Here is a 9047-nt window from a genome sequence, read left to right on the forward strand (position 1 = left end):
ATGTGCATCTTGTTGCTCTGACTTCAGATTTTAATCCATAGATACAGTCCAGTATTAAATGCCTCCTCTGGTCAGAATGACCATATTGTTGACTTTGATTGTAGCGCCTCGCCGCTGCACAATATTAAAGCAGGCATCGATCCCAACTGCATAAGAGCTAAACACCAGCACCGAAATGGCACAAAAAGTACCTGGAAAAAAACCTATGAAGGAGAGATAAAAGAGAATAGGAAAATAAACAGAGGAAAGCAAACAAATCAGCATAGACCAGTATATTGTAACTGAAAGAAAAACACGGTCGTGCCAAGGGAGGGATAGAGATAAAAGGAACTCCGTGTTCAGTGTAAAGACAAGTGAGAATCTGCCCGCAGATTTTAGTGAGCCAGTGTCTGAATTATTTCTATCCTGTTATCAGCACACTAGACAGAAAGCTGTGACGTGTGTGTAAGCTCCAGTAGTGTAAACTTCTGTTAGCTAGCAAGAAAGTTTGATTCTGGGACAAGTATACATTAGAATGCTGTTAGCAAAACCATATGTTATTATTAGCCCATATTTCTCCTTTAAACCTGCATAAACAGTACTAGATGCTTTTATTCTGACAGTTGGTCAAATGATCATAAATGATCATAAATCATAGTTTTCAGTTTTAATCATTTTTCTTTTCAAAAGAAGAAACAGATTAGAACTTTCTCCCTATTTTCTGGTCAGCATGAACAGCAAAATATTGAGCAATAAGCCTGTTCCCTAGCCTGTATTTTGCAAGGTTAGATGGGAGCATCACTACCAGTATCTTAGAACATTCGAGGGTTACACATTCATGTGTTATAGTTTCATTTTAGGCTTGTTGATGCGATTATACAACATTACAGCTTCATTCACAGTTCAGTACTGACACGATCAACTGTTTGGTTCATCTCAGTTCAGCCTCCAAATTCCATTTGTACATTATAAGGAGCATTATTTGTTAGTTATTATTTTATGGCATTCTGTTCAAAACACACTGTATGTGACAAATGCCCAGACAATGTGTTAGAAGATCTTTTAGTTTCAATAAGATGAGCATGTTTTTTTTTATCATATATTGAAAAACTAGAAATTAATCAGTCAAATCTATGTGTTTGCTGTCGTTCTAGCGGCCTACATTAAAGTTTATCTTCTGGAGAATGGAATCTGTGTGGCCAAGAAGAAGACGAAGTCAGTGAGAAAATCTCTGGATCCTCTCTACAACCAGGTCCTGGTCTTCTCTGAGAGTCCACAGGGGAAAGTGGTCCAGGTAAGATACACCTAACTTGACGTGCCATGCAGTTTGTTACACAGAACAATCAATTTGGGCATCAGCAGAAAATACAGAGAATGCTGATTCTATTGCAGGCTAATCATATCATGGAACCATTCAATATTTTATGAAAGTGCTGAATAAGAAGTACAGTGGGCCAAAGTTGGAGGTGCTTTGAAAGTTAGCATCCGTAGACATTTTGTGTGATCTTTGTGGAAAAAATATATCTATAAAAGAAACATGAATTCTGTAAGAGAGCATCATCTTGCAGTGTCCTTACACCTAAAACACCCTCATGGCTTCCAATGAGTCTTAACTGTGGAACAGTCATTGGTACAGATCACTTTGATTTGTCAACAAGTTAACAACAAAGCTTAATGCGCAGCAAAAGGATTCCTGACGAATACAAAAAATAAGCTGTGAATTTACGTGTGTAATGTAAAATATTGTGAAAAAACTGTGAAAAAACTGTAACTCAAAAATTTGTATTTTTTAAAGAAAATGCGTTTTGTTTTGTTTTTTTACATAAAATTGTGACTTTTTACACTATTTTTTACAAGGGTTTTGTTATGTGCGATTCCAAGTTTCAGGTGCCCTAAGTTTAACTGATAGATATTTTTAATTTGTTTTGTTTTGGTTGCGTGGCTCCCTAAAAGCTATTCGGCACAGAGCACTTTCATTTGTCTAAAATGTAACACATAATTTCATGTTTTGTCATCAAAAATGTTGAAAGAAGACCAGTTGTTTTTTGTAAGGGTCTATTTGTAAACAGAATTGAATATTGAACAGGAATTAAATATGTCATAGGTGTTTCAGAGTTCACAGTCTCATAATTCTGTAATGTAGTATCCATTAATATCCAGTACATTCTTCTTACATGATAGGATTGTTAATTAAACAGTAATTAACAGTATAATTTACATATAATAACACTTTCTGAAATGTTTTAAAAAGGTAAGACACAAATCCTTTCGGGGTTTCATCAGAAAATACATCTCGCACAAAATATCTGTCAAAAAATACCTTTTTAAAATGTCAAATCTATTATAAGTATTTGTGGGAGCACAGATTTACTAAATATTCAAGAATCATACATGTATGTAAAATTACGTGTAAAAACCAGGCCATTGCTGTTATGATAAATATGATAAATCCACTTAATAGTTTTCATAAAAGAGTTTTCAATTTTATTTATGCATGGTATATCTTTTTCATAACATTAAATAGGGATTAAATGTACAAGATTTTTTTATAATTCCAACTAATAACAATAATATTCTGTCATTTTTGGCCTGGTTATTTATATTATAGCAGTGTTTGGCTATATTATTAGATAACTGTTTTTGCAAGTAAATACCTCTATTTAACATAAAACAGACAAAAAAATACACAACAGCTCATGTAACTTAAAGCTAAAAACTACATTTTAATTACAGAAAGTTAATGCGATTGTACATTTCTGTTATTTTAGAGCATTTTTTTCTGGTGTCCCAGCTGCCAGAATATTACCCTTTTATGTATTTTTTTTCCCATCAGTAATCAGCAGGTAGAAATAGTATAGTGTTCAGTGGAGAGACTTGCAGCTCTTGCTCTGGCTGCTCTGCTGCTCCCGTCACTGTGTAATTAGCCACTAAACGCCTCCCTCTTAATTATCTGCTGTCATGTTGCTGTCCTTCGAGTTTCATCAAACTCATTCACACTGGATAATGAAAATCGCTGAAATCAGCAGCACTTTTCAATTTGTCACTTACTGATCTAGCAAAGAAAAAAAGCTGCTTAAGTCTACACTGAAAAGTCACAGAGAAACTTACTTCTTGTGCCCAAAACCAACTCTCAGCTTGAGTATTTTTCAAACCTTCCCAAAACATATCAAGTGCAAAATCTAACTAACAGCTGTTTGTCAACTTTTATTTTGACATCATAAAAAAACAAATTCTTTGAGGGTTTTTTTGCCCCCATTCTGAACATTTTATAAATGAGACATGGCTATAAGGGGTAAATTAAGGTTTTATATGGTGCATGACAACAAAGTGTGTAATGATTCACCAAATCCATGGTTAGGGGGTGGGCATAAAAGTTGTTAAATAGAATACACCACCCTGCATGATCACTTTATAATGATTTGTTAATTAACTAAAATGAGACTTCATTTGTCACACTGCCAAAAATAACTTGAAGTGAACACCAAGGGCCTGCGTGGGTGACAGAATGAAATTGTGCTTTATATATTTACAGTGATACTAATATAAAACACTGCACAGTGACGTAGATGAGTCCAACATGGTGAAAAAAATTGAAAGCAATGAGCTCGAGAAAAGAGGGAGTCAGGAGGAGAAAACAACCAGGGAGACTCAGAAACATGAGGGCATTACAAGCAGGAAGGCTGAGGGAGAATAGACTCAAGACAGTAATGTAAAAGGGAAACAATGAGGTGATGCACAGCACAGAAAGCCAGGATAAACTAATGTTCACAACAAGGCACAAAGTAAAATAACACAGAACACAACGGGAAGCAGAGGATGCAACACAACAAGCATTTTGGAATCTGAAATGAAGTCGTTAGATTATGTTTTACTCGGTGTCAATAAACAACAAAACAACAAAAATGAGTGGCAGCTGTTACTGAATTCCTAAATTTATACTACAGTTATTTTCTTCTTTGATTATTATTAAAAACAGATCCAGGGTTTACTTTGTGTATGTTTCCAGTATGTGTCTTTTATCTGACTCTTTTCAATCATTTATTATTAAGCTGTCTCTTCAAACTAGGGGGAGGTTCTGCTGTCAAACTGTCAGCGGATTAGAAAATGACATGCTGGCTATTTGGAATAATCTCACTAGGTTATATGTGACTTTTATACGCTAGACCACAGACATGTAAATATTTATTATGTATTTAAACATACACTTACTTAACAAGGTGAGGTAATTCTGTCCAGCGCCATTGCTTATAGATCAACGTCTACCTGGCATTAGTGTTCAAATTAAGCCTGTCTTAACCTAATCTCTTCTGACACTACCCTCAAACAGTCATTAAACTTAGTGGTTATTCCAAAATAATGGGTATTAATCTTCTGTTTACGCTGCCTAAGAAAGCTTCCCACTGGAGGGATTTGCTCCCATTTGGTCCCAGAAACATTAGTGAGATCTAGCACTGATTCTGGTTAAAACAACATGCCTTATTCTCCGAGCATTTCTCTTCTTCCTAGAGAGTGCAAACTCTGGATCTTGGACACTGCAGATTTCATCCTCCATAGCTAACAAACAACTGGTTTTGCTGTTTTAACTCTCACTTCTCCCATTACCAATGTCTCTCTCCTAATTTGTAGAGGTTAAGGTTAAGACCTTGTTTGAAGAAAAATCAGAAAAAAAAATAGATTATCCTTCTTTGAAAAGCAGAAAACTAGGTTGAGATTTGACCTTTGAGTCTCTGTGGAAACCATTTGCAGACACACACTAACATATACCAAGGAAATCAGTGTGCTGGGATGTACAGACATACAAGACCAAAACATGAGTGGACACATTTGCTGAAGGATATTGATTATTTTGTCCACTCCTTGACAAGCTGCTGGGTGGTCTGAGATGAGCCCTGATGTTATCGGGATGTCAGGAGACAGAGGACAACAAAAGTACAAACACACACAGGATTCCAAACACCACCATCATCCCTCCCTCTCGTGCACAGCACCTCTTTATTTAGTTTTATTGACACCTAACTCTTCTCTCTGCTGCTGTACCAAGGAGAAAAACTATCAAGACTGATGGGTTTAGTACAGATCATCAAGGCAACTCATTAACCTCATTCCTTTATTTTGTTTTCAGTCTTGCAGTAGGCTCTGTAAACATGCATTCTATCACTTCCAGAGTCTATATGTAATTACAAATGCAGGAAATAAACATTCTGGTTTTTATGATAGGAATATATTTTAATATATTTTAGAGTCTTACCTTCTAACTTGTATCTTACGACTCTCTTCCACAGGTTATTGTTTGGGGCAACTATGGACGGATGGACCGCAAATGCTTCATGGGTGTAGCTCGAATCCTACTGGAGGAGCTGGACCTCAGCACAATGGTTATCGGCTGGTACAAGCTTTTCCCTACCTCCTCCATGGTGGATCCAACAATGGCACCACTCATCCGCCATTCATCCCAGATGTCATTGGAGAGCACCATTGGGCCCTGTTGTGAGCGATCATAAGACTCACGCAGAAATGTATAGTTTTGATGTTGCGGCTAAGTTTCCATTGCTTCAACCAAGTACAGAGATTTTATAAACCCTGCATTGCTGCACCTGGGTCAGCCAGGCAGTGCTGTCCCTGGAGCAGGTAGATGTTAAGTATCTCACTCAAGGCCACTTTGACAGGCCCAGCTACACTGGGGAATGAATCACTTCCCTAATTTGGAAATTAATTTACAAACCAGTTGGTCATGCTGGTTCTCATTGGAAATGTGTTATAATTCTTTGATATTGTATCAGACTATTTCCCGAGACTCATGGGAAGCACATTTCTTTTGTTGTTGCAACCGACCGCCCCTCAGACTCGAAGGAAATTTTTTTTCTCTTCAGATCTCTTTAAAGAAAAAACAAAAACCTTCTTAATGAGGATACTTCAAAGAAGGGTTTGGTTGCCGACATTGATTACATCCTATTGGGACCACGATAGACTCCAGGCTCAGCTTCGCTTCAGCTACAGCCCTTCTTTACAGCCTACATTCAATTCCCCATCCCAGGACTGCTTGTTGTCTTTCTGTGTCTTCATTAAGGGGCTGGGCAGCTTCTGAGTGTTATTGTCTACCCACGAGTCCTAGGAGAAAGTGAGACTGTCCTCAAATTGTTTGACAAACCACCATCTCATTTTGAGGGAGCATTGATGGCGAATGAATGTGTGCATAGCAACTTGAGAGGCTTTCAAAGAATATATAAAGTTAAGTGTTGTAACTGACCAAGACATTACCTGGTTTTTAGCACTTGAGCTGTATTACACTTCTTGTGTCACACGTTTGGCCCATCATTGTTCACTTTATTTGGTAATATGTAGAGAATCCGAGAGGTAGAAATATGAATGAAATCCCCATCATCTACTGGAAGGATGAAGATTTTGACCTGATTTTGTGGGTCAGGGCTAGTCCTGGCTTTCTCTCCTGTTAACTACATTTACCTGGAATACAAGGTATAAAGTGGTCAAAGAGTGAATTTATATGGCTTAGAAGAACTACCACATCATGAGTGCCAAAAAACCGTGTCTCGTTATAACCCCAAACCATGTACTTTTTAAATTGCAATGAATCTTGGTATTAGCTGATTTTGCAGATTGTTTTCTCCCCATTTTTGGAAGGTGCTTTTCAATCACATCAGTTGCTGTTGTGTTTGGAATCAAGCACATGAAAACATGTATCCTTTGGCTTTAAAAAAATTAACCAGGTGTTTTTTGAATCAACAGCACACAGATTATGTTCAGTTAGAGATTTCCAGAGTATGGCACCAGATGTAATCAAAGTCCAACAACCTGAATCACTTCAGGCGGTGTGATATGTGAAAACATTTGACTCCTTCCTCTTGAATATCTTTATGAAAATGCTAGTTTGATAGTTTCACAACCACACTAAATTGGATTTTATGCATGCATTATACCGTATTAGATTAGAATTAGAATTCAAACCAAATAACCATAAATGCATGACCTTAGCATGCTTAAATTATGTTAACCTTCATGAGGACACCATCTACATACGCCTAGCAAGAAACAACCAGGGTTTAATGGGCTCAGAATGTTGAAGGTGTTTTACTCTTATTTAGTTTAATATAGTTTTCACATTCCACATTCACATGGAATGCAGGAGGTAGTTTTGTATCTGAGCTGTAGCACTGACAAAAAACAAGCTAATACAATAGCAATCTGACATCACTGACTTAACACATTGCTGCACATCCCAGTTTAAGTGTAGTTTCTTTTTAGCTAATACTGTAGAAATAGATTCCTCCCTGCTATTTTTAAAGCGTTGGCTAACAGTTGTCTAATAACAGTTTATACTGTGCCAATTTTTACCAGAAAGTGTCTTCTTCTTCCTTTTCTTCAATTACCTTGCGGCATGTGCCATTATGAGGGAGGAACAAAAACAACCACTTATAACATCTGACAGCAACATTCAGGCTGTGCAGAGAATCACCCCCTTTATTCTAAATTACAGTCCTAATCCACAGAACGTCAAGGCACCTGGTGATTAGCCATGCTACCACTCAGTACAGAGGAAAAAAGGAAAGAGAGGAAGGAAGCATGAAATGTACTTTGCATCATCCAAACAAAGGATCTGTGTGGACTGACGTCAGGTTTTGTGGACTTCAGAAAAGGACACAAAAATAGGTGGAATTAAAGAGAACACAATGTGCACACTGTAGAGAAATTCATAGTTTATTGAAACGCAAAAGCATATGTATTTCATTTGGGCACTTTATGATTCTTAATGTCTTTTTATGTGTAAATATTGTTAGTGTCTTCTGGAGTGAGCCAAAGTTAACTTATAATGGCTTAGGTTGTTAATGTCAAAGCTCTGAAGGAGGGAAGTGATATCCTTGTTAGTTACTGTAAGATTGTAGCATTAGCTGGTAGCATTCGCATGACTAATTTAAACTTCTAATTAACAAACAACTTGATAAGACTAAGCATGAATTATATGCTACACAGCAGGAAGAGTAGTGGAATACAGTACATCGGGTTAAGACCCAATGATAGTGCGGGTCAAAATATGTAGCAAACGTATTTAGATAATTATGAAGGTGACTAATTGTTTTTTTTCTAAATTAATGAAACATGCTAATAAGAAGATTTTAAGCCAGTTTATTTAATTAATTAATTTATTGTTCTTTTTTTTTTTACTTTAAATGAAAATTTCAGAACCAAATTTTTATTACATCTGCTATTTATTTAATCAAGTCACCCAATTTGGAGCAATTTTACTCTAAAAAGGGGCCTCTAAAAATTTTTTGCCAGTAGCAGTGTTGCAGGGATATTAATGCTGTATTTAGTTCCAAACAGTTTAACAAAAATTCTGTAAAGCAATAATCAGAAAGCATCCACTCACTGTATTTGTCTGTTACTTGACAGAAAAATGACATAGTAAGTAAGTAGTGATTTTCGCTGTGGTAAGATTTATCATTGAAAACAAAACAATTGAAATCATCATGAGGCATAAAGGGACTTTTTTTTTAAAATGCGCAATTCCAAACTTTTACTTTGAAAAAAATGTCTTAATGTGTTCATTTGTCGCATGTGCAGACAAATGACACTGAATGCAGAAACTGAAAATCACTTCCAGAAAAATGTCATTTTATGTTTTTTTCAATGTTTTTTCAACAAAACTGTCATGTAGTATCTTATATCTGTAAAAAGGGTTAGAACTTTTGTATGTACCATACATACAAATATACAAATATATAAAATTAATATATAATTAGATATTAAATAATGAACTCTCCTTACTTTCACTGAAGGAATGTGTTTGTATTAGTGCTTTTTGTGCCAAAACAGAGATTAGATTAGATATTTGATGGGTAATGGGTTGTTTTCCCAGTTTTGATTCAATGAAAGCGAGTTTTACAAAACTGGGATTCAGTCGTTCACCAAGTCATAAGCAGGATACATGCATCCAAATGATCTAGATTTATCTAACAACAGCCAGGAGTGATGTAAAAAAACATCACTGAAGTTTCCCACCTCTCTATCTCTAACCTGCAGCAGCTTCCTGTGCAACATAAGGGAACAGATGT

At 36.2% G+C, this 9047-nt stretch overlaps 1 protein-coding gene across 2 annotated transcripts in view; it reads left to right on the plus strand.

Annotated features, from left to right (window-relative positions):
* The window catches only part of rims4 (regulating synaptic membrane exocytosis 4), a 45674-nt gene extending 36924 nt beyond the window's left edge, over positions 1-8750 (plus strand). For both annotated transcript variants that reach the window (XM_031730814.2, XM_031730815.2), the window contains exons 5-6: positions 1134-1273; positions 5262-8750. In XM_031730814.2, the coding sequence (XP_031586674.1) occupies positions 1134-1273; positions 5262-5480 (359 nt within the window). In that variant the 3' untranslated portion in view covers positions 5481-8750. The remainder of the gene's footprint in view (positions 1-1133; positions 1274-5261) is intronic.
* Positions 8751-9047: the final 297 nt, after the last annotated feature.

Source organism: Oreochromis aureus, linkage group 5 (assembly GCF_013358895.1).
Source record: "Oreochromis aureus strain Israel breed Guangdong linkage group 5, ZZ_aureus, whole genome shotgun sequence".
Taxonomy (NCBI): Eukaryota; Metazoa; Chordata; class Actinopteri; order Cichliformes; family Cichlidae; genus Oreochromis; species Oreochromis aureus.